Source organism: Acyrthosiphon pisum, chromosome A2 (genome assembly GCF_005508785.2).
Source record: "Acyrthosiphon pisum isolate AL4f chromosome A2, pea_aphid_22Mar2018_4r6ur, whole genome shotgun sequence".
In the NCBI taxonomy this organism is placed as follows: Eukaryota; Metazoa; Arthropoda; class Insecta; order Hemiptera; family Aphididae; genus Acyrthosiphon; species Acyrthosiphon pisum.
In genome coordinates this window covers 97,600,656-97,626,962 of record NC_042495.1, presented here as the reverse complement: position 1 = coordinate 97,626,962, position 26,307 = coordinate 97,600,656, and the positions used below count along the sequence as shown (strand labels likewise).

Below are 26,307 nucleotides of genomic sequence, written 5' to 3'. Positions count from 1 at the left end.
ATTTTAAAATTGTATGCCCTAGGTTTTAGGGGGCTCAGCCCCCAAGCCCCCCCCCCCCCAATTTGCGCCTATGCATCGTGCCACAGAATCTATGGTATCTGATAGTAAACGCATGTGGCTACCTAGATAATATTATAATAGTTTTATTACCTTGTGTGACTACTAAACTACAACTTAACTAGCTTCCACCAAATTTTCAATTCGTGGTGACTGGTCGGGTTGCCACACGGCGAATCCCGGAAAAAAATCCCTAGACTACAATATTACTCACAACCACATGCAAATGGTTGAACAAATATTTTTTAAATGTTAATTACCATTTATACCGATAACTATAATTACCATTTACCACATTATTAATATATAATTACAAATACGTATATTATATTAAATTATTAAAAAAATTATATATTTTGTTTTAAATTACGATAATGTAATATGTGTAATTCAACTTAATTAACTTAACAACTTCACAAATATAGCAGATAAAAATATTTCGAATGATCGATGCGTCAAATAATATAGTTAAAACTTAAAAACATAGTAGGTATACAAAAATATTAAACAAAATATAGGTAATAATAATTATAATTATCAAACTATAATTTATTGAATGTAAGCACGAGGCATATTAGACATAATATATTATCGTTATTTAAAACAAAATATTATTTATAATGTATATTTTTTTTTAATAATTTAATATAATAAACGTATTTGTAATTAAATATTAATAATGTGGTAAATGGTAATTGTAGAAACTAATTAACGTTTAAAAAATATCTGTTCATGTTGCATGTGGTTGTGAGTAATATTGTAGTCTGCAGACTATGGGGATTTTTTTTCCTAGGATCGGGGATTTTTTTTCCCATTACCCCATACGGCATACATTTCGGAAAACCGGAACTGTCACCAGTTTTTGACTTTGTTTACAGGTATCCCGAAAATAAATTTCGGGACGCCACAATTGTGTACCGGTTTTAAATTTAAAAATTTAAATTTGTTTAATTTCGACAATTTTTACGAATATAATAAATTTAATAGAGAGTCAAACTTTTATACTGGATAAAGACGCAATGATGCTAAATCTATACACTGATTATAAAATAATAATATTGGGAAAATTCGAGGGGAACAAACAAGCACGCGTGACAAAATATTATTTATCTAAATTATTTTTAAATGTATTTTGTCATGCAAGCGCGTGGCCCTGCTGTTACTGAATGACGAATGTTACCAGTTGCCAGTTTACATAATATTTTAATTTTATATTTAACAGATAGTCGACACGGGTGTTAGTGTGTTACAAACTAATGACTATTAGAAAAAACTATAATAAACTAAATAAAGACTATAATATTTGTTATGTCAGTAGTAAGTACTAAGTACCGTCTACGGTTAAACTTAAGCTTCGATTACGCTTAACCAGCAGAATCAGCTGATAACAGATATTTATTAACCTGGCAAATTCGGCCAATTAAACTCCGGTTAACTATAATCGGTAAAGGAGGTGCACGGACTAAGATATCCCGCATATATCTTAGTCCGTGAGGAGGTGTTACCATTGGGTTTCTTCCTCAACACGATATCCATGATATTTTATTCTGTTTTTTTTTCTCTATCTAATTTGCTTATTGTAATTATTGTACCTATACAGATTGTAAATTGTCTTTCTTAATAAAAAAAAAAAAAAACTTTAGTCGGAGATAGTACAACTGGCCCTAAGTACGTAGGTACCTAGGTACATCAGTAATACTCTATTGTAGATTTGTAGCGTACCTAGGTATTACACGTTTATACATTTATACTTTTGTCTTTTAGTGTTTATGGCACCTAAAAGAAAATGCCATTTTCGTGACGAAGTTTTCTGAAACTCGGAGTTTTGTATAAGAGGTAGAATGAATTTAAAACATAATATTTTTGATAATTAAAAAAATGTGTTCATTTTATAAATTAAGTTTAAATTTAAATTAAATTTAGTTGTTAGTTTTGACTTGAAGAAGGCCATACAAAAATTAACGAATTGTCAGTTCCCTTTATTAAATTAAATAATGATAAATTATGACACATTATATTATTATATTATAAAGTCACTTACCTTTCATATTGTTTGTAAAGTTTGTATCTAAAAAAACGTTTGTGTATAGGTACTTATGGCATTTTGTCTTTTTGATGTGTTTTTTTTTTATTTCCCATTGTAATGAGAAATACAAATAAAAATTTAAAACAAAAACACGTCATATGAAATCTTAAAAAACATAAAATACCGATTAACAGAATGAGGAGTGAGGCATGCTTGGTGTACCTACATGATTTTCTGAGATTATTTACTTATTAGTTATTAGTTATTACATAGATACCATATAAGATAATGTTTATTGCTTTTAAATATAATTTAGGCTATATGTACCTTGTACCTACCTATAATATCATCTATGTATCGTATTTGACAACGTCTTAAGTCTTAATTATAATATATATAGGCATAAGCACTTATATTATTTTATTATATAGGTATTAGCCATTAGGTACTATATATATAATATATAGGACATACATAGGCGTGCGCAGTCCTCTTGTTCAGGGTATGCAGAAGCAGTGGTGGATCCAGCGAGGGGGGGGGGCGAAAGGGACATCCCCCCAATCGCCTTAGTTTCCTATTGTTTACAGTGTTTACACTGTGTTTAGCCAATTTTGTACTTTTTCCTCCCCCCCAAATTAAGCACTTGATTACCACAGGCACCCCCTGAAAGTTATTTTAAGAATGTAAAATTCTGTTAAAATATATACACAATACACAAATAGTTTCGAGTTTAAACATAATAATATGTACACTCCTGGGCCGCACTATAATTAGTAATTATTTTTTTTGCGCACAAAAATTTTTTTTCTAAAAACGATTTTTGCTCCTCAAAGAGCTTCAGGGTATGCAGCTGCATACCCTGCATACCCCCTGCGCACGCCTATGAGGACATAGGTATATAGCAGGGGTGGTCAATAACGCAAATTTACGAAGGTAATTCGAAGCACGCCACATTGTTATAACTTCCCATACAGCAATTTGTTGTTTAAAAAAATTATTATAATAACTTTATAATTACGAATAATATTAGTATAACGTTATTGTAAATTTTAATAATATAATTATATTATTATTACAAAATGCTGTCTGGGCTATAACTTATAAGAGATGTTTTAAAAATAGAATATAAAATTAGGACACATTTTTAATTTTTTTTAAACTCAATTAAATGTAAAGTCGTTGAGTTAGATAAATAATACATAGGTTAGTAGTAGGTTAGTTAACTAAAAAGATTTTTAACAGAGTATTATTTGGGTTGTTTTGAACAAATATAAAATACAGGTCTAAAATTATATCAAATTGTAATAATTGTTTTATTTTCTGTAACCAATGGCAATAACCAATAATACTATATTATGTACTATACATATTATATTATGTATATATAAAAATTATTGGTATTCGGGAGTCAACTATAAATTCATCATTTATGTCGTGAAAAGTAAAAATAGTATAGCCTATATGGCTTTACGGATTTTGCTGAATCTATTTATGATAATTGGACGAAAACTTTATGGATTTGGCTGGATAATGATGGTGAGATGTAGTTTGGCCACACCTGACATATTATAAAATTTCTGACAGCAATATGAAGAATCCAATAAAACTATACAAACTTTTGGGCTTAGTTGAAAGTTATGAAAACATGAGGGGTTAAATTTAAATACAAAAAAAAACTATAACCACTAAATATTTTTAGAACTTTGTAACTCTACTGCAAGAAATCCTTTTTTTTGCCGTTTTTTTTTTTAATTTATGAAATTGTTGGTGAAGTCAGAATTTGTCGGTAAAACTTAGTTTAAAAAGTTATAGCCTAATGAAGTTTCCGAATCTACGATTTTTACGCATTCGCACAACGTTCCTTTATTTTACCACGCTTAATTGTCTTTACTCTAGGGGATCATCCCCCCCAACACAAAAACCTAATTACGGCACTGCTTTATGCTTTTGTGGTACTATTCAACTATTGTCTATTATACCTACTCAGATATAACAACTATTTTGCAATTATTTTCGAGTAGACACAAGGTAATTAATACGGACCTAACAGGTCCGGCAACAAAATTCGAGGTCCTACAGACCTCTCGTATAACCTTGCCAGTTACAGTGTGAAAAGTAGTAACTGTATAATTTATAGTCAGTGGCTCTCTATATACGCCTGCCGGCTCCAGTGGCCAAATATACATTTTATACATTTTTAAGTTGTAACTACAAAATAATTTTGCAAATTTTCGAATTTTTTATGAATCTTGTCAAAATTCTAATTTATAATCCTTACAAAAAAAATCGAGCTTATGAATCTTTAAAATGTTTAACTTCTATTATAACAACTAAAACGATTTATGAGGGAATTCAAACGCTCATAAAAAATGTATTAGACTTTCCTGATATACTTTTTTTTTGTAGGAAAACTTATGGTTAGTTTTGTATTACATTTTCAAATATTGAATAAACATAAACATTTTTATATGAATTTCTAACTGAAAAATAATTTTTAAATTTTCGTGATATTTTTGAATTTTTTGTTAAAATTCTAACTTCAGACGCTTGAAAAAAATTACTAAGGATTTCCGCTTAACTTTTTTTTTAAATTTCCACTAACAACTTATGAGAAACCGGGGGCGTCATTTCACATTTTTTCATTGGATGCAAAACCAATATTGAAAATCTAAAGTAATACCAGTCGCTCGAGTCATCCAATGAATTTTTTTCAACACACTTTTAGTGTAAATGTAGATAATTTTATAGAAATTATAAAAAAAACAAATAATAATAATTTTGTTAACAAAAATGTTTTTTAGTTTGTTTTAATACAATATTATATGGATCACCACAGCTATATATAAAGCTTAATATAAAAATATCTATAAACCAAATAGTATATAATTAATAAGTACCTAATGTATATTTAAATATAATTTAATAAATTACAATTTACAATAAAGGAAATCTTCTGGATTTTAATTTAGCGAAACTATCAACTGCTTCATTAAGATCTAGTGTATCAGCTTCTTCTTTTTCAGTTGCAATAACCATTAAATCACTTAACCTGTTATCAACAGGCAATGTTAAAATTATTGTTATAGAACTATAAATGAACTATAGTTGTATTGGTGATCCACAAAATATTGTGACAAATCAAAAAAAAATACAAAATTATTGTTATTTGTTTTATACTATAATTTTATGAAAATATGATCTCCACAAAGTGTGTCAAAAAAAAAAAATCATGGGATGCATTTGCATACCCTTGCATTCCACAAATGACGCCACTGTGAGAAACCTTGTATTAAAATATTCAAGTTTTTTGACGGACCGAAATATTATGTTATAAGGATAATCGCTTAATAATATTAAAAAATATAAATACGAGCTAATGATGATTAGCATTTAACCTGCATAAATGCATATTACAGTAGGTAGCTATTGCTGTTTTAAAAAATGTTTTAATTATAAAGCAGTGTGACCTAAGCTGCTAGCCGTTTGGTCCTAATGCTACAGTTTAAAAAAATTCCAATCTCAATACGTTCAAATTATTACGAAAAATCTCAAATTTGAAATTTATGACTAGTGATTATAATGCATTTTCTGTATTTTCTGATCATTTTCATCATGGTCATGGCTTTATCTACAACCGCTGTTATCACATTATCGCCATAATAATATGTGATAAATAGAGTTTATGACCTCTTGAGCCATGGTAGTTGCCTGGTTGCCTCTTCTTTACTTACTGCTCAGTACTTTCTTATTCGCAAAAATTAATTTTTATATCAAAGTCTTACAAGGTTTTAAAATCTTGATTCTTGAATAACGGGTTTTATCTAATAATTTCTTATATTTTTATCCAACCTTCATTATGTACTATTTTGTTGTTAATAATTTTGACAACTAGATATTATTGCTAAACATTATTTTACAAGACTTAAAAGTGTACACACAATATAATAAGTAATAACATACAATGTTTACCGATTATATATTTACACCAAAGCTTTACAAAGTATATACTGGAATTCGGAGAAACGATGTAAGCATAAACTTTAACTTGTATTTAGTGTGGCACCTGTATAAATAAGCGACTTATTTCTATTTATCATATACCTTTAGGCCCTATTCTTCAAAACAAATATTTAAAATGTCTATGTACTGCTTAATAGTATACCAATAAAGGATATGTCCCAATTTTAGTCCCAAATTATTTATTGAGATTTGAGTTATATTAACATAATTTGGTATCTTTATTATTATCATTTTTAGAATTATACTTTTATTTAGTAAATATTGTATACCTACCTGTATTGATATAGGTATTCTTAAAATTGTTTACCTATAAAAACTTTTAAATATGTATCTAATACACATAATTACTGAGCTTTGTAAAGTATTAATAAAAGTAAATACTAATACTTATCAACAATTTTGTGATTTATGCAGTATTACAGTTATACTATACACATATACTCTAACAAGAGAACACATATCTACCCGACAAAATTTGGTTCTTCTGTGCTTTCCCACAACCACCTTGCATATTGAAACCGTTCTCAATGGATAGTAGTGTAGGGATGCCCAGAATCGGTGTGTTTCCTTGTTGGATAGGGTATAGTTAACTATAAAATCTAAATACCTCTGATAACCAGAAAAATTACCATGTAAATAATTTCTTTATTTAATTGGTTTGTAAAAATCAGAGAATATAATTTAGATGAATTAATTAGTAATTATTTTGTGATTGAAAGTTAAATATATTTTTTCATAAATATGTTTAATTTTTTTATTAGGTTGTACGTGATCCAGTATCCTCTATTAAATTCAATTTTTTACTTGTCTATTGTAACTAACCAAGTTTTAATGTATGTGCTTCGAATAGTTCATTTTTGATAGGAATAAGTACATACTATATAGTTAAACAAATAGTATTAGCAGTTAGCAATAACATCTTTATTTATTTAGTTAGGTGACCAATAAGCATTAAAATAGAGTTTTGACCATATCTGTAAGTACATTTAATTTAATAATGAGAAACATACTTCATATCAGATACCTAATATTTGACTGTATTTTCATTTATTAATTATTTTTAAGTAGAAACGTGGTATGTTAAATATAATTGTGTACTTATAATCTTAAATATTAGTTAAATAATCCAATTAATTTTTGTAAAAATTTTAAAATTAGTATAAACTAAAAACATTGATAAAGTACTATTATACACATTATATTTAGCCTAATCCTACCTAATCTTAATCAATTATAATAATAAAATAATACATTAATACTTAATAAGTAAAATAATAATATATGTTCTAGACTTACCGACATTTTATTATTGAAATGAATAAAAAATAAAAAATAAAAAATAAAAATTTTAAATAAACACTTGGTATGGTACAGAAGTATTAGTGACCAAGGACAAAGTTATTACAGTTACAGTTACGGTTTTACATACAAACACTACAAACATAATATCTACTTTATTTTCAGTACTTCACACATTACTATTAATTTTACTGTGGTGTTTTTTTCTGTTCTCTATAATAATTCTACTAATATATGTCATATGACCATTGATTAATTATACTATTATACTTATTATTGTACAGTTAATCAATGATACGACCTTTGAAGTTAGAAAAAACTATTATAGATTAGATAATGTGCCTTGTATAAATAAATAATAAGATAAAAACAAACCATTATGCATTAATATAACATTTTTCCTTTTATATACTCTGTTATATATAACAAAGGTTACAAAGTTATTCTTAATATTTCATTAGGAACGTTTGAGTCATGATTATTAAAATATTTTTTTAGGAATCGTGTGTTGGATAAAAACCATCTAAATTGTTTATTCTACTATGTAACTATTTGCTTATTATGCAATAAATTCTATTCTTTAGCTGTTTTATATTACAAAGTTTAGTATTTTAAAATGTACCGCAGGATATTTTAGAGTTGAAAACATTAATCTGATTGACAAAACTAAAAATTGGGGAAGTTAATCTGCTGTATGGTAGTGTCATGTGTACTCGACATAGAGTATGTCACTTTTGAGTTATTCAATTTAAACAATGTATTTATGATACTTTTTAATTGGAGTATTAAAAACTTTAGAGGAACCTTGTATTACATTTTCAAGCTTTTTTACTTATAAAATAATTACCTACATCATACATAAAAGGATAAATTTAAAATACAAAAAACTGGAATGGTTATAAGGTTACTAATTTGTAAATCCAAACGATGAATTAATTCATTACTTCTCAAATTAAATAGGGCACTGCCAAAAATCATACACCAGACTTACACTTGGATGTATCAGTATACATTTGGATGTTAGCTTCAGCAAAAAGTGTTAATTCATTGAACTCATTTTTATAGATTAGTTCTATTGTTTTTTTTTCAGAGTGTTTACAAAGTTTAGTATCGCTATGATAGTTAATTCTAAGGAGGTATAAAATGTTAGTTTGATGTTGAATTATTACATTGGGAATAATATTGGTATCAAACATTTCTTTCAAGAATGTTATGTCAAATAGTTTCTTGAGTTTAACATTTTGATTGTATATGGTTGAAAAATATTTCATGTTTATTTGAGAAATAAAAGAATTACGTGTTTATAAAATATAAGCTGTATAGTTGAGTGATAATTTAACTCTGCAGCATTGAAGTGGTTATTCTCCAGATATGGAAAATTACCTGACTATTAGACTACTTTTAAAGAATTCCCTCGAATGTATATGTGAGTGTCATTTGTAAATATTGTATTTTAATGTCCATTATATTCATCTAAAAAATATATAAATTAAAAATTGATACACATAAATTTGATCAACTGCCATAAGATCTTTTAGAATACTTCAAAATAAAAATTTAAATGTTGTATTCATGAGTAATTGAGACTACACGTTTGCTCACTGTATGTTTCTACATTTATTTTTGGTGTCTTATAAGTTATAACTAATATACCTAAGTAATATAAATACTTTTGCTTTCAAAAAAAATTAAAACTTAAATTTAATCAACTTATTTGTATATGCAATTTTTTTACTTACATTTTATTAAATGCAAGGTTTTTATAATTTTAAATGTTTTAGTATTAAATTCTAAACTTTTGTTACAGGACTATGTTCAACTATGGCAGGAAAAAATAGCAGACAGAATATTAATGACTGTATGTATACAACATATATTTTATTTTATTTTTGTTTAACATTTATACATTACCTAGTGATTTTTTTTAATTTATAACATGTGTGATCTTAATTGTAATGGATCATAGTTATGTAATAATTAAATTTAAAATTGTGTTAAATATTAATGCAATAATATTATAGTTTATTATAAAAAGTACATTTTAAGGCACACTATACGTATACCATATAAACACATTTGTTTATGAATTTAATTTGCATATGCATTTATTAAAACGGATAACAGTGAAGGTCGTAAACATGGTAACGGCATAGGCGCAACTAGGGTTAAAATGCTGGGAAGGCTATTAATTTAAAATAACCAAATCAATAAAATAAGAAATATTTTTGGGGGGGCTAATTCTTAGTCAGGAGGGCTATGCCCCTCACCTTAGTTGCCCCACTGGGTAACAGTTTCAGTATAGACTTTAGAAGTTGGAACTGAACATTGAACGCACTGGTAAAGATAGTTCAGTAATTGTTAAGATTTTACTGTTTATCTTTAGCATAGGTAAAAGAGATAAATTAGTTCAATAACCTTCTGAAATTTTGAAAAACTTTATTTTTATTTTTATTTTTTGTGATATAGAGAACCGGAGGGTGACTGCGTTAGCATTACGTCCCGTTAGGTGGAATTACGTCCCCTCAAATATTTAATACAATACAGTATAATTATAATATAGCTATAGACTATAGTATATACTAATAAACTAAGATTATACGGTATTTGATTATAGACATTTTCAATTAAACTAATATTGTAATTTATATCATAAACTTTTCAATAACTATTTCTTTCTTTTTCAGACTTACATTGTTTCACAAGTAGCCACTTACCTTTCACCTGCATTATTATACATGTATGGTAAATGTCTGTTAAGTCCAGACTTTATAAACAAATTATTTTTTCGTGGATCCATATTAGGATTAACTTTGATGACAACATTTATTTTGAGAAGTTATGGAAGAGCTATAAATCCAAAGTATAAAGCTTTTCATAAAGATCTTATAAATGCTAAATTGGATTATTCGACTGATAATAAGGTATAACAAGTATATTTTGTAAAGTATTCTTTTATTTCAACTCAAATTACTACTATCCGTTCCCTTTTTTTTTTATTAGAAAAAACTGCACAGCTACGACTTTGATTTTTCAGCATGGCCTATAGACTTTTCATGGACTTCAGATGAAGAGTATGTATTTAATTATTTTACTGTATTTATGAAGTATTTGTAATTGTTGAACTATGATTTATTTATTTTAAGAGAAAGTTACAAAACAAACTTAACAAGCAATAGTTTTAAGTTGTCATTAAAACTTCTAAGTAGTCCTAGTCGTCTCATTGGGTTTATAGCAGTGCATACTTTTGGAATATCATTAATTTATCCTGGTTCTACTTCACTTTTATTCTATTTAAGTAAGTTTCTTTTATAACAATGATATCAAAGAATAATCTATTTGAATTAATTTTATTACAGTGGATCAGAACTTACAGAAAGGAAGGCGAGCTTTAATCACTTCATTTGGAGGCGTACGATATAAATTAAAAACTATTGATGGAAATTTTGTAGACTCTATGTTCATAGACAAAAGGTTTATTATAATTGATATTTGTGTAATATCTTAGTAGCTATTACATTGAAATATTATATGGTTGTAGTTTGGTAATCTTATACATTTGTTTTAGACAATCAAATATTAATTCTTTGAACCCAAAATTAATTATTTGTACCGAAGGAAATGCTGGATTCTATGAAGCCGGAATTATGAGCTCAGCTATTGAAACTCATCATTCTGTTTTGGGATGGAATCATCCTGGATTTGGATATAGTACAGTAAGTATGTATATTTAAATGTTATTTGTCTATTGCTTATCATTCTTTATTTATTGATAGGGTGTACCATATATAGAACAAGAACAAAATGCAGCTGAAACAGTAATAGAATTTGCTATAAAGCATTTAAAATTTAGTCCTAAAAATATTATATTATATGGTTGGAGTATTGGTGGCTTTGCTTCCACTTATTTAGCCAAAAAGTTCCCTGATGTCCATGCTGTGGTAAATGTTAACAGTTTAAGTGCTTATAAAAAATACTTGATTTATTAGCTTATATTTAGATATTGGATGCTACATTTGATGATCTGGTACCATTAGCTATTCCACGGATGCCTAGCTTTGCTGAAAAACTAGTAGAGTTTACTGTAAAAGAATTTACAAACTTGAATGTGGCTGAAAATTTAGTTCAATATCCAGGGCCAGTTCTACTAATTCGGCGATCCAGTGATGAAATCATTGCACTTGAGTAAAGCATACAACTATTGATTTCTGCTTATTATCTTAATTTATATTTTATTATTTAAAGTCCCCAAAATGTAGCTACAAATCGAGCAAATTACCTACTAGAATTATTATTAGAAAGAAGATTTCCAAAACTCTTTTCAGATGAATCAAGGTCAGTTCTTTGGGTTTGGCTATCCACATCTGGCGAACAACAAAGTATGTAATAACAATTATATAGTTAATACTTATTTTATTTTATAAAACAAAAGGAGATTTTTTAAATGTTGTGAATAACAACATAACATTATAAAATTATAAATAAAAAAAAAAAGCGGGTAATTGGATGTCACTCTGCTGTACAGTAGGTTAAAAGTGGGTCAATGTATAATGGATTGTATTAAACTTGAATTCAATGATATAATATTGTATAAGAACAATGATTCTGAGCGGAGACTGTATTTTTATATTGTTATTATTATTATTATTATTATTATTATTTTATTGATTACATCGGCTGCAAAGGCCATTAGTTACAGTTTTTTTTTAATTTATATAAGGTCAGTTTTTCATTAAAAGTTGATCATGCTGTTGATATCTTCGGTGTTGAGACCTAAAGCAGCTTTGATGTTAGATGAGATGTTATATATTTTTCGTATTTAAAGCATTCAGTTATTAAGTACTTAACTGTTAAGATGATGCCGCAGGTGGGGCACTAAGGAGGTTCTTCTTTGGTCATAAGGAACTTATGGGTTAACCTTGTATGGCCTATCCGGTGGTGATTGATAACTATTTTTTCTCTTCTGTTGAGATTGAGATTAGGCCATGGATGTATTGTATTTTTGATTTCTCGGAGTTTTGTACATTGTCTCAACTATTGTTCCTGCCATTTAATTTGGATAATGTCTTGGATTCGGTTTTTTACATCCGCGTATGTTGTCATGTTTAATTTTGGAGTGTTCGGTGATGTCGCTACTTTTTTGGATTCTTCATCTGCCTTTTCATTCTCTTCAATGTTGCAGTGCCCTAGGATCCAGATTAGGGATATTTTTGATCCTCTGCTTGATGACTGGCTTATTTTTTGTTGTGTGAGCTTAGCTATGTCAGTTGTGTTTGTTTTATTTTTTAGACTTAAGAGTGTACTTAGAGTCTGAGAGTATTATATTGTTTCTGTGGGGGTGCCTGTGATCAAGTATGGTATTCACTATCTTTAGGATAGCTATTCGGCTTCTGCGGTGTAGATGGAACAACTTTCTGGAAGTCTGATTATTCATTATAGCCTTTAAGTTGAATTAATAGTATCTTATTATCATATTTATTCTAAACGGAAATTTTGAGATTTCAGATGGAAATTTTTGTTTATAAATGGTTGCCATGAGTAACGTCTGAACGTCCTATAAAATGATTCGTTCTAGAAATTTCAATCCAGAATTATAGTGAATCGTTTTAATTCGTTGCCACGAGAACAAACAAACCATTTATTATATACATCGACAATTTGTTATTGTACATATACATATTTAATCAGTATTATTATTATGCGTCTATAAGCAATGATGGGTTTTTAAGCTATTTAATAATAATTATAATAAAAAAAAACTATTTGCTTTACTTTTTAAATATAAATTATAATATAATATCTAACTATAAAAATGTGTAATAAAAATCTCTATACAGGCTAAACTCAGAACTACTTATCAAAACTTCTTAATTTTTTTTTTTAAACGAAAGAGTATTTCACAGAGGATTCACCGGTGTATAATATATTGGTTACTATTAGTTTATCACATAGTTCCAGAGTTAAGTCTGTGTATTTATATAGTTAGATATATATATAAATTAATGTTTGTGGGTAGATTAGACCTCTGGGAAGAAGATACGTTAAATTTGTTTATTTTTATTCATCGGATTTTAGAATGGTTAGGTTAGGATAGGATTTTGTATAAATTGACTATATTAATCTACCGTATGTGGAATTAAGTAAAAACGACAAACTTGGTATAATTTTGATACTTGATAGTTAAATCATACACTTACGTACAAACAGCACAGGGTCTGCGATCTACCGCAGGTAGATTGTCCACTTGATAATGTACTGCTGCGAATCAGAATTTTTATTCAGGGCAACGGAAAAGTTAAGATAAATTTTGAAAACCATACACCGAATATTAAATAACAAATTGAACAAAGTTTGAGTCATATAGAGTTGATACATTTAACGAGCAACAAAGTGCACGGGATCAGCTAGTAATATTATAATTTTTTATTCGTTGCTATGGTGATAAACAAAGTGTTTGAAATTAAAGCCCCATTTTTACCAGTTTTTCGTTATTTGTCGGTAGTTTTTCCCGTGGCACTAAATAACTATTGAGATAATCGAAAAATTACCTCCCTAAAGTCCCATCTTGATCCAATTTGGTAAATTATATGGTACTATATGTTAAAATTAAAGCACTTTCTGGTGGAAATTTTGTATACAGGATAAAAATAAAAAATAAACACCATTGTAAAACCACTAGCTTCCTCGCTCCACTCAGAATCTAAAATTTACTCAAAAAGTAATAATTTGTTGCTGAATTATTTTTAATTATTACTATTTTATTAGAAATATTAAATTCTTAAATGTTTATACTTTTTTTTTAGATCAAGTACATTTGCAATATAATGTTGACTTAAACACTCAATCAAAACTATTTTCACCATCCAATAAAAATTATCCATTAAATCTTGGTGATGGTTGGAAAGATCAAGAAAAAATAAAAATGTTACTGTACTTGGTAAGTTATCATTTTCAAAGCCTTTTCTTGAAGAATTTAATTTAAGTATATTTCTGAGGTTATTTAATTTATAAACTTTTTACTTTTATTTTTAGGCTGACTATTATATGAAAGACTACAATTCCACACATTGCACTCCATTGCCAACACGTTATTTAGGTTATATAATTTAAATATAAAATAAAAGTTTTTCTCAAGCATCTTTTATTAATAATTTGGTATAATATTTCAGTCATAATATTGTTTTTAATCTTTATATAAATCTTATTAATAGTAATTATTGTAAAATAATGTTTTGTTTCTGTTCATGTATATAATTATGAAATGTTGGTGAATTCAAATAACTATTATATAATACTTTTATATGCAATAGGTTATTTTTGTTGTATTTAATTTTGGGGGCTATTATCCAAAATAAAGTGGCCCATATTCTGATTACTAATCACATGGTCCATGGATAAAGGTGTATTCAGGTTAAAAATTCAGGACAGGCCCGGTTATAAGAAAAATTTGTAGAATAAACACTTTTTTAAAGGGAATTTTTAATATTATTTTTTAAATGTAGAGTCAATCATAATATTAACTAATAATTGATATAAATATTATACGTAATATACGTTTTTAATTTTTATCATATAATATGGTTGTTGGCTGATTTGCAGATGTATATTTTTCCTAGAAGAGCTTGAGGATCGCTGGTTTAACTTTACGTTTATTAATTTTATTTATATATATATAGATTATTGTACACGGCAAAAAATATGATCAATACACGGCCATACGAATACCTATGCAGTATGTATGCAGCTGATGTATTCACACTTGATTTTCAGATTTTAATGTTTGGTGTGTTAATACAAAAATTAAAATACATACAATTTCTTGTTTTTAATTTAAAAATGCATATTTTGGGTATATTTATTATAAGGGTTCAAAATCAGGTCTACTTGCTGGACATACTTCTGTCAATAGAACTTTTTAATATACCTCTGTGATATCCACAAACAACAGTTATACTAATTAACAAGATAGCACATCGGACAGGTGCTGTTTCTCTTTTCCCTCTCTATGCTCTTGTTGGCACTGGGCACCTTTTTTGCCGGTCGACTGCCCATAATTTCTGGAATACAATCCATTTCAGATCATATTGCAGCTGATCATCTTGCCTATACTTATAACTTTTGAGTTTTTATAATAGTAATATTATTTATCGTGATTAATATTAATAATGTGTATATTTAAACAAATACTTGTCAAATAAATAAGCAATAAAATACAGATTAATATACTATTATGGTTTACATTTTTTTTTTTTTATTCTTAACTACTTAAATTATTGGTCCATTATTATTCAATATATTGGATATATTTCAAATAATCATAAAATTATATTTAAATAACACTTTTAACATATTAATATAATTATTTTTTAGTGAAAGTTAAAATAATTGAATACTATTTAATGTTCAATAATAAATTTTACTCTGATATACGAGTAAGACTAGATTATTTTTATCTGTTTATTAATTAATTGTAATTGTGATTAGGTAAATTAATAATTATATATTAGGTTAACAAACATTCATCCCATACAGCTACTACATGTTGATGGAGGAGCTGGGGCAGATGTACTAGGGCCAAATCCACCAAAACGTCGTTGAGGTCTCACAGTCCTATAAAAATATAAATTATGCATGCGTATGTCAGTATATTAATAAAGACATTTATAAGTTGAGAAACAAATAGAAATTAATTTTGAAATCTTCTAATAAAAATAAAACTAATAAACCATTCTTACCCGCTTGAAGAAGAACCAGGACGTCTGTAAGTAACTGTATATTGATTACCCCATCTAGTTAAGTTAGGCCTTACTAAACTTTGAACACTGAAAAAGTGAATAATGATATTATTGTATTTGCTTTGTATAAATACTAAAATAAACAAGCCATACCTGCTAGGTATAGTATACTATACTCCGTCACGCGTTAAGAGTATGGCCCGGTGATAATTTATGCTCTTAACACGGGCAGATTATAGGTAAGTGTTTATAATATAAACTATTATAAATTTATAAAGAATTTTTTTTTATCATGGATGATAAACAATTGAAATACTTACAAAAATGAAACAAAGTTTATGACACCCCAAAATGTGTCTACAATTTTTTTCTTCATGGGAACAGTTTCGTGTAAATTTCCACCTAAAATGTAAAAAGAGTATTATTAACATAGAGTTCAATGATATATATTCCTGAATAAATGAAACACTTATATGAATCATTTGTAAGGGATAATATGCTACTTACTGCAGGCTACACAGGTGCCCACCAATAAGATAAATTTGTATAATAATTAACATAATCTAAAATAAAAAGGTATAACCAATTTATTTTTAATTGAGCACCTGTTAAAATTCTTTGGATCCACACCTAACTTAGTCATCAAACAATAGTTCTAATAAACACTTAAATAGTAGGTATCTACGTTTATTTAAGGTAGGTTATACTCATAATCAGATGGGGCGGCTTACGGGGCTTAGCCCTCCAAAAGTCTATCATGCCCTTCCTTTCTTAGTTGTGTGGGAGGGAAGTTCCCCACTCACATTGTCGTTAATAAGGTTAGCCCCCCTCCCCGAAATTTTAATGGATCTACGTCTATGGATTATAGAATACTTAATGAAAACTTCACCCAAACCACATTTCAAGGCCCATTTAAATTTTTAATAGAAATTTTCAGATTTTCAAAAATTATTCCAAGGTCTAATATCCAAAATCGGTTACACGCTATTTTAGCCTTTAGAAATATAACAACAAATAAATTAGGCCCTATACAATATATTATATTGAGTGTAGACAATATTATAAACTTAATTAGCAATAAACATAAATTACACAATATTAGTTTTATATTTGATTTAATTTTGGAATACATTTATAGAAATTTCAGTAAGTACATTTAATTTCATAACTATTACATAAGTGACAAAAAGGTAATTATAAAAAATTAACTCACTTTGAGATATGTAAACCATTTTACTTTGATGTTTATTGTTTCCTCACAGTCTCACAATACAATAACGTAGTTATTCCTTGGCAATATTTGTTTTGAATTTTATAATTTTAATAAATCGCAATTTCCATAACAACCAAGTAATATCAATTACCACAAATATGTATATTATTTAATAATTTTAATAATATTATCGCCTACAGTTTACCATCAATTACCAAACAATCGAGAAATGAAGAAATCGAACAAACCGTAATGTTGTTATTATAATCAATGTTTTTATTATTTAAGTTGAAATTAAAACAAGTCTTTTTTCTTCTTCTTTGTTATCAACAATCAGTATTCACATTTAGTGCCACGTAAACATTAGGTATAGATATTGTAATAATCATAAAGAATAAGGGGGGAGACCACGTCTTCTATAAATTGTTCTATGGTCGAACCATAGATATTAAACATATGGATACGGGGAGAGTCTAATTGACTGAACTGAATGACTGAATGGACAAGTTCAACAGCGGTACCAACGATAAAATTCATATCTCATCCCATATAATTTCTTATCACGGGGCAGAGTTCTTCTGTGTTATCATGGAACTGAACTGTACATAACCATAATTCCATAACCACATTACATTAACTGGTTGGTAACTACTATGGTGGTAACCACTGTTAAAGATAATACCGAAATACTGCGTATTATATTGCCTATGTAATTTTTAAAAAGGTTATACTACAGACTTTACTAAAAAGTAAAAGAAATAGTAAACAGAAGAAAGTAATAATTGTACTTTGAAAATAAATTATTTATATGTCTATACGACGCGCCTTACTTCGCGGGTACTAAAAATTAAAATATTGGTAATAGTTATAATTATGTAGTAGATTACTTGTCCTTTTTACTAATAATATTATACTTAAAATTATGTAAATCATTTACAGTATTTGGTATACTATTGACTAAATTACTTTAAATGCTAATACATATAATAATAATAATATAAGTAAATAATTGTTTATGTAGGTATACAATAAGAACACATTTTCATAATAATCCTTAATCAAAACTTATAAATACCTATTGGAATTTAGAATAATAATTAATAAATTATAATGTATATAATATTATGTTTTACATTTTAAGCAATATACTCGAGTATACTGTTTTAACTACATTAATAAATAATAATACTATAGTAGCGTATAGGTATGCCATATTATATGGATTATGGAATACTTATTTATTGAACGCCTATAATATTATAATATAGTATAGACTATAGTATGAAGTAGTATACTTATGCTGATTTTAAAATAAATCACCAATAATTTGCAAAATTATTTTGATTTAATTATATAATCAAAATTACACGAAACGAATTAATTCGTAACAGTATGTGTACAAATTGTGTTTCTATCGCAAATAGAAAACTATATAATATTATAAGTACCAATGTACCAAAGTATAAAACCCTCTAGCCTAACCTAACCTTCTGCAAGGAAAATTGAGGAATCATAGAATATATGTTTTTGGGTATAGACTATAGACGTAAAGTGCAGTGGAGTAATATCTAGAAACAAATCAATCATGATGATGATGCTACATTTTGTTAGGAATTAAATCAAATTGTTTAATTTTTATTGTTGATTAGCGTTTCTGTGGGCTATGGCAATTTAAACAAAGCGTTACGAAAATCGGCCTCGCCAAAATCGGTTAGGAAAAAAAAGTTCACCTCGGCCCAAAATTCAAAAACATATGGTAAAAATTGAAGTAATGAAGTATTTACTATAAAATCTGAACCTTAGTCAGTATTCATCATATTACTATGAAATATCTCCCAAAAAAGAGAAACATTGAATTTAATTTTAATACAAGTACTTATTTAATATAAATTATAAATGCAACACGTTGAGTTCTATCGTGGTTTACAATTTTATATATTTAATTCCTATATTTTTCGTTTTCGACTATTTTTAACAAAATGTCTTCTTCCCTAGAAATGGCTTATCGTTTACGATAATGCAATGATATATTAGTATATTACTGTTGATTTTATTATAATATTTATTATTCTCAGTATTATCATGAACTTTAGGATACTATCTTAGTTCATGGTATTATATTATAGCCATTTATTTATAGGTAAGGAATTTAGGGTATCGTTTATTTTGTGTCGGTTAAAATTGTTATTTTTGGAAAAAAAGACTATAATATACATAATTATCTATGATAATATAAAAATCGACGTAGCAGTTTGCCAATTTTATCACAGAATAAATAAATAATGAATACAGAATAATTATGAAATTCATCTATTCTGTGGTTTTGTGAACCGTGGTCCGTGAACCGACAGTCGACAATCTGTCAATAGGTAGCCATGTAGGTACTAGATTTTATATATTATATTGTGTCTGAAGTTAAAATGTTGACAAAATTCATCAACATTTTTTAGTTAGAAATTCATAAAAATTTCTATTTATATCTTTCCTATATTTATAAAATGTTTATCTGGAAAGTCAAATTAATTTTTTACGAACGTTTGAAGTTAGACATTGGATATTCACCCGTAAATTCACAAATTCTCATATAACGATTTTCATATTTTGTTGTTATTATAGTAGTTGAATGATATTTACATAAATAATTATGTATTATCTATGGATATTAATTAGTCATGACCACGAATTAAGATATAATATCTTAATTCGTGGTCATGACAACGGTATAAATGTTTAAGCAGTTTTAATTGATCTCGCGACAATGGCCGCTAGATAGCGCGGTAAGATGGAGTTTTGTTTCTAATTAGTAATAATTACTAATTATTATTAGGTACTTCAATTATTTTGTATTCGATATTTCGATTATTTATTTTGGTAATCTCTCCAGTCTCCACTCGTCATCGTTGTATTATTCATTTCCGAATCAACCTACGCAAAGCTGCGATTTCAAATTAAGCACAGACATAATATTAATTAATATCTATAATATAATCATTATTATAATGTCCATGAAACAAAATACATTTTGTTTAATTTTTGGTTTTTGTTGTATAAATACGCTACACGCGTCGAGCCAACATGTTATTTCTTATTTAAAATGGGTCTCCTCCTGTTTATGAATATTATGGATTATGGCGCGGCGCCGAGATGTCGTCTGTGAATAACACGGCATTAAACGAAAACTGAAAAGGGCCCCCATACATACAATCAATTTGTGTAAATAATATTATTATTCATCAATAATTAATATCAAAATGGTTTTGATGATAATATATTCCCAATATATTGAATGCACGGTGTATGAGTATAAATGTACTTTTCTGTTTTCAGCGTTTCAGTTTTCGTCTAAACATTAAACAATGAACGGCAATCATATTATATTATCTTACGTGCGGTTTACAGTTGGCTAAGAAATTATGTTCTATTTATAACTTTGGTTATTACTTGGTTTTTACTAATATTATTTTATGTTGGGGGGGGAGCTATAATATTTGTTAGGGCTAGGGTACTACAGGATTTTTAAAAAAATTATATTTTATTACCTATCATTTTTTTAAATTTATTTTCAATTTACTCATATAGATGAGAACTATAGGTATAAATGAAGTAGGTAAATTAAATAATTGTAATCATAGCTAAAAGTTCAGATTTTACCAACTTTCATAATAATAGTAATAATAATAAAAAAAAAAATAACCAAAGAAATAAATAATTAAACAACTGTATAATTTAAAATCCAATCTTCTTTCTTTTTTTGAAGCAAACATATTCAGAATCAATATAGAGATCTCTGTGAATGTTCATCAGCGCTAAACCATTTAGTCTTGTCTCACCTGTAGAGTTCCTTAAATAAGGCTTTATTCTTTTTAAAGTAGAAAAACTTCTTTTGATTGATGCAGTTGATACTGGTAATATAGATAAAATTTAAAAAAAAAAAAACATTTATGTTTGCAAACAGCTCTTCTGGAAACTTAGGTAATCTACCCAAGGGATTTTTTGGAATACAATTTTTTTCACTTGACCATTTTTGTTCCCAAAATTCAAATTCATTTTCAAGTAATTTGTAATTTTCTATAACCTAATCTTCTTCATAATATGAAATTGCTGGTTTTAAGTCGTTGAATGAAGAATTTCCAATTTTATTGGGTAGTATACATGATAATGAAATAATAATATTAGAATTTGTTTGGAATCGTTCATTAAATGATGCAAATATATCATCTAAATATACATAAAAAATTGATTGCCTATAATAAGAAGCGTAGTCATTATTGTGTACTTGATAATTTTCTCGGTGCTTTTGAGTACCTACAACTCTTGGTATAACTGGAATTACTCCAACGGATTCACCAATTTCACAAGCTTGATGGTAAATCTCAGTAAATGTTTCTTTGTTTCTTATATAATCAAGTTTTTGAGTTGTTTCTTTTACAGACTCTATAGCAGTAATATTTTTTTCCCATTACATAATATAGACAATAGTACACGAATTCACGATTATAACAGTATTGATTGTATCATACACCTTCAATATCAGTGTACGGTCGACAATTATACTATATTAATACAATAATTATTGATTGTGTATAGGGCCCGTGTATCTTAGTCCGTGATTGGGCCCTTAAATAGTTTAAGATCTTTTGGATCTGAAAACGGAAAACGGTGCTGGATGCCTGGATAATGGATAATTATCACAGAATAAATTTATAATAAATATTATAAGCGACAAGGAGTGCCATTTCCACAAGGTTTTCGAATTATCAAAGATAAGACCCTGCTTCAACGGAGGCAGCTTAGATCCTGCCACTTGGAACTTGATCATCGGACTTCTAATGGTGAATCTGGGCTTTCGGTCAAGTATGTGAATGGTGTTCCGAAAGTGATCTCGGGGTCAAAAAACTGGGAACCTCCACAACGCCAACCAGGTCCAAAGTCCAGCAATCAAAGCACCCCCTAGACTTAACAGTTTCTGGCTTCTACCAGAACTGTAGAGGGCTACGTACGAAACTTTCTAATGTTAGATGTAATGTTGTGTCCCTTAATTATATGTTTATTGTTTTAACTGAAACCTGGCTTAGTGATTCTTTTTCTGATTGTGAACTTGGTTTTTTCAATTATAAATTATACAGATTTGACAGATGTGAAGCAACTAGCACTTGCTCTCGAGGGGGAGGGGTCTTAATTGGTATCCGTAAAGATATATCCTCTTGCATTGTACCAATTTACTGTTCTAACGTTGAGCAGTTGTTTGTGCGCTTTCACGTTGGATCCCTTTCCTTTATTATTTGTGGTGTTTACTTTCCCCCTTCCTCGCATCCCTCAACTTATGAGTCCCATATGTCTGTTATTGATTCAATTGTTTCACAATACCCGAGTTATTCCTTTATTTTCTGTGGTGACTACAATTTGCCCGAAATCACATGGTCCGTCAATAGTGATGGTATTCAATATAGTTCCTGTACTGGTCTTAGAGTTCCCTGCGTCCCTGAAGGATTTACCCTATCAGGTTTCTTGCAGCATAATAATGTCTTAAATTGTTCTAACTCGGTTCTTGATCTAGTGTTTTCTAATCTTAATTATTTGTGTGTTGAACCAGCAATTGAGCCATTAGTCCCTCTAGATCTCTACCACCCTGCGCCAAGTATTAAATACATTACGGTGACGCCAGTTATGCAGTTTGACTCAACCCACGAATTCTTTAAATTTCATAAAGGTCACTATAACGAAATCAATAGGTACTTATCTTCCTTCAACTGGGAGCAAACCTTTTCTGGTCTTGATCTCAACTCAGCTGTATATGCCTTATATGATGCTCTTCACTACACTGTTCTTAAATACGTTCCAAAATCCACATTTACTAAGTCCTGTTTTCCCACATGGGTCTCTAAGCACATGAAGGATCTTATTTTCAAAAAGTTAAGAGCACATGCGAAGTATAAATCCTCTGGTTCCCTTGTTCACTATAGAGAGTTTTCTTTACTTCGGGCACGCTGTAAATTTGAGGGGAAAAGGTGCTACAGAAGTTTTGTTTCTAATGCTGAAAAGTCGTTTAACAATGATCCCAAGAGTTTTTGGGACTTTGTTAGGAAACACCGCTCACCAAACCCTGTTCCCAAAACTGTATTTTACAATAATACAACAGGACATAATGAACAACATTCTGCCAATTTATTTTCTTCCTATTTTAATTCTGTATATACACCCAAACGTAGCAACTGTGACCTTTCCAGCATCAATATTCTTGAATATGACTTACCCCATAACTGTTTTTTCTCAGCTGATGATGTTTTTAACGGTCTTACTTCTCTGCGTAATACTAAATCTATTGGACCTGACGGTTTGTCTGGATTATTTTTATTTAATGTTAGGCATTCTATCTCTTTTCCACTATGGCTTTTATTTAGACGCTCCTTGGATGAAGGTACTTTCCCTGATATATGGAAACTTTGTTCTATTACTCCGGTACTAAAATCAGGGGATGCATCTCAGGTCTCCAACTACAGGCCAATCTCTATTCTTTCCCAGATTGCCAAACTATTCGAATCTTTAATTCTTAATAATATTCAACCAAGCGTCAACAAATTGTTAATGGAGGAACAGCATGGTTTCCGGCCAGGCCGCTCTACAACTACTTGTAATGCAGTCTTTTATAACTATATATTTGAAGCTTTTAAATCTCACTCTCAAGTTGATGTCATCTTCACTGACTTCTGTAAAGCTTTTGACCGTGTTGATCACTATATATTGCAATATGTCTTGCAAGCAACTGGTTTCGGGGACCCACTTTTATCGTGGTTGTGTTCTTTTATTGAAGGAAGGAAACAATTTGTTAGAATTCATGGTGTCTCTTCTGATGTACTCCCCATTTCATCTGGTGTCCCACAAGGGGGCCACCTCTCTCCCCTACTGTTTTTAATATTTTTAAATAGTATTAACCATTCATTAGATCATGTTCGGCTCCTAGCGTTTGCGGATGATGTAAAAATATTCTATCGAATCAACTCTTTAGACGACTGTCATGTCTTACAAAATGAGCTGAATGCACTTGTTGTATGGGCCAACAAACTAGGATTAGATTTTAATATAGCTAAATGTCACCATATGACTTTTACACACCTTAAAAACCCAATTAATTTTAAATATGAAATCAATGGGGACTACTCTGCAGTCACTTGACTCATCTGTCACTGATCTTGGTTTTGTTCTCTGTCCTACGCTTAGCCCCCATTTACATATTTTGCATATCTGCTGTAAATCACTTAAAATCTTAGGTTTTATTAAGCGTGTTACAACTGAGTTTAAGTTAGCTTCTCCCCTTAAGGCACTGTACTGTTCGCTTGTTAGGCCTATCCTTGAATACGGCTCTGTCATTTGGGATCCTAGTACTGCTCAAAACGCTTCAATGCTTGAACGAGTCCAAAATAAGTTTTTAAAATATGCCAGTCGAGTACTTAAGATTGAATGTCCTCCTCATAATTATTTACCAGTACTTGATTATCTCAAACTAGATTCGCTAGCGACTCGTAGGCGTGCTGCTAACCTCACATTTTTATCCAAATTATTAAATGGGCAAATTGACTCACCGCACCTTCTCTCTCTAATTCCTTTAAATGTCCCTCCACGCTACACTCGTCAACACACCTCTTTTAATTTACCTACCGTCTCCACAAATTATGGTTTAAATGAACCACTTCGACGTTGTATGTCTATTGCCAATTCAGACCCTTTCTTTTCTATTTCATAACCTGTAACCAAGTATTTATGTATCTTTATATTTTTCACTGTTATCACATTATTGTAATCTGTATATTATACTATATGAAATTGGGCTCACGCCCGTATTGTAAGCTAAATAAATAAATAAATAAATAAATAAATAAATAAATATATTAAGTTATATTAAATATTATTAATAGATATTCTTTAACACTCGAAAGTTGGTAGGTGTTTTAAGCTTCATGAAAATGGAATAATTTTTTTGTTTAAATATACAATTATTGTCATTGATTATTGACAAAACATTTTTAAAAAATAGTATGCTACTATAGATATGTTTGGTCTGTAAGGAAAATTGATGAATCATAGATATGTTTTGGGCTTAGTACAGTGGTTAATATCATGCCACATAGTACCTACATTTTGTTGGGAATTTCTATTTCATCAATTATTTTAGATTCTGAGTGGAACGATGAATGTATTGATTTTACAATGATGTGTGTTTTTTTTTTTATTTATTTTTTATTTTTTTTTTTGTGTCTGTGTACACGATAAGTAGTCGAAATAATGCTTCGATTTTCAACTTCAGTATCTTGTTCGATTGGAAAATGAATATCGTTGGTGCATTGGGCAGGTCAAAATTTAAAATTCCCAGTAATTTTCAAAAGCGCCAAGAAAAACCAAAGAAAAATTAAGGAAAAACGGGAATTTTTACGCAAAATCGATTTTTCACAAAATTGAATTTGGTTTTTGGTGTAACATTAAAAAAAAAGACCATAGATACGTGAAATTTTGACTGAATGTTTATATTAGCTTTTTTTATACACCATAACATTTTCATAATATTTTGATTTATTTTGAGCTCTTTACGGACATTTTCATTTTCCATTTTTTTTTAGTTTTTTTTCTAAAAATATCAATTAAATTTTATTTGTTGGATAAAAAAGCTTGAAAATTTTATAAAAGGCTCCTAGTATATTGTTTCAAAAGCAGATGAAAAATATTAAAAATCCTTAGTCTCAGTTTTTTTTATAAGCATTTAAAGTTCAAAAATTGACAAAATATGGAAAAATCACGAAAATTAGCAAATTATTTTGAGTTAAGAATTCGTAAAAATTTTTCTTTTTAAATCTAAGATTTTAAAATGTAATACAAGATTCCTTATAAGATTATCTACTTTTATCAAACAAAAAATATCTATAAGAAAGTCAAATTAAATTTTTATGATCGTTTGAAATTCAATTTTT

General features: G+C 28.6%; 3 protein-coding genes and 1 long non-coding RNA gene across 7 annotated transcripts in view; 1 reads left to right on the top strand and 3 right to left on the bottom strand.

Moving 5' to 3' along the window:
* Positions 1-7,583, bottom strand: part of ACYPI25200 (sentrin-specific protease 1-like) — a 13,395-nt gene extending 5,812 nt beyond the window's left edge. Inside the window, 1 exon segment of the mRNA NM_001246096.2 lies at positions 7,400-7,583. The gene's annotated coding sequence lies outside the window, so the exon portion shown is untranslated.
* LOC115034022 overlaps positions 1-26,307 on the bottom strand; it is a 79,392-nt gene that overhangs the window by 21,009 nt on the left and 32,076 nt on the right. Inside the window, exon 1 of one of the 2 annotated variants that reach the window (XM_029489112.1) lies at positions 7,400-7,644. The exons of the other annotated variant lie outside the window; for it this stretch is intronic. The gene's annotated coding sequence lies outside the window, so the exon portion shown is untranslated. Of the gene's footprint in view, positions 1-7,399; positions 7,645-26,307 lie in introns of those variants that run through there. 2 annotated transcript variants of the gene reach the window in all.
* Positions 5,421-15,616, top strand: LOC100165896 (protein ABHD16A). Of its 3 annotated transcripts, none has more exons than XM_001951107.5 (12): positions 5,421-6,110; positions 9,210-9,260; positions 10,087-10,323; positions 10,403-10,473; positions 10,546-10,697; positions 10,759-10,873; positions 10,968-11,115; positions 11,176-11,340; positions 11,400-11,584; positions 11,645-11,778; positions 14,203-14,336; positions 14,432-15,616. In XM_001951107.5, exons 1-12 carry the CDS (start codon positions 6,045-6,047, stop codon positions 14,507-14,509), a joined length of 1,536 nt encoding a protein of 511 aa, XP_001951142.1. In that variant the 5' UTR covers positions 5,421-6,044; the 3' UTR covers positions 14,510-15,616. The 3 variants fall into 3 exon arrangements, with proteins under 3 accessions (XP_001951142.1, XP_016659031.1, XP_029344968.1); XM_016803542.2 differs by lacking the exon at positions 5,421-6,110 and adding an exon at positions 8,028-8,125; XM_029489108.1 differs by lacking the exon at positions 5,421-6,110 and adding an exon at positions 8,729-8,828.
* Positions 15,547-17,695, bottom strand: LOC100572711. Its single transcript, XR_510604.3, has 4 exons — positions 17,348-17,695; positions 16,455-16,536; positions 16,135-16,221; positions 15,547-16,009 (listed from the first exon to the last, which is right to left on the bottom strand). It is a non-coding gene; the product is annotated as a selenoprotein K (long non-coding RNA).

What these genes read in the sequence shown, in the direction of transcription:
- LOC100165896 (XM_001951107.5), top strand. Translation starts at nt 6,045, where the DNA reads ATGTTTACCGATTATATATTTACACCAAAGCTTTACAAAGTATATACT. An exon ending in ATTATTCGACTGATAATAAG is followed by an intron (nt 10,324 to 10,402) that starts GTATAACAAGTA and finishes TTTTTTTATTAG; the next exon opens with AAAAAACTGCACAGCTACGA. An exon ending in CTGGATTTGGATATAGTACA is followed by an intron (nt 11,116 to 11,175) that starts GTAAGTATGTAT and finishes ATTTATTGATAG; the next exon opens with GGTGTACCATATATAGAACA.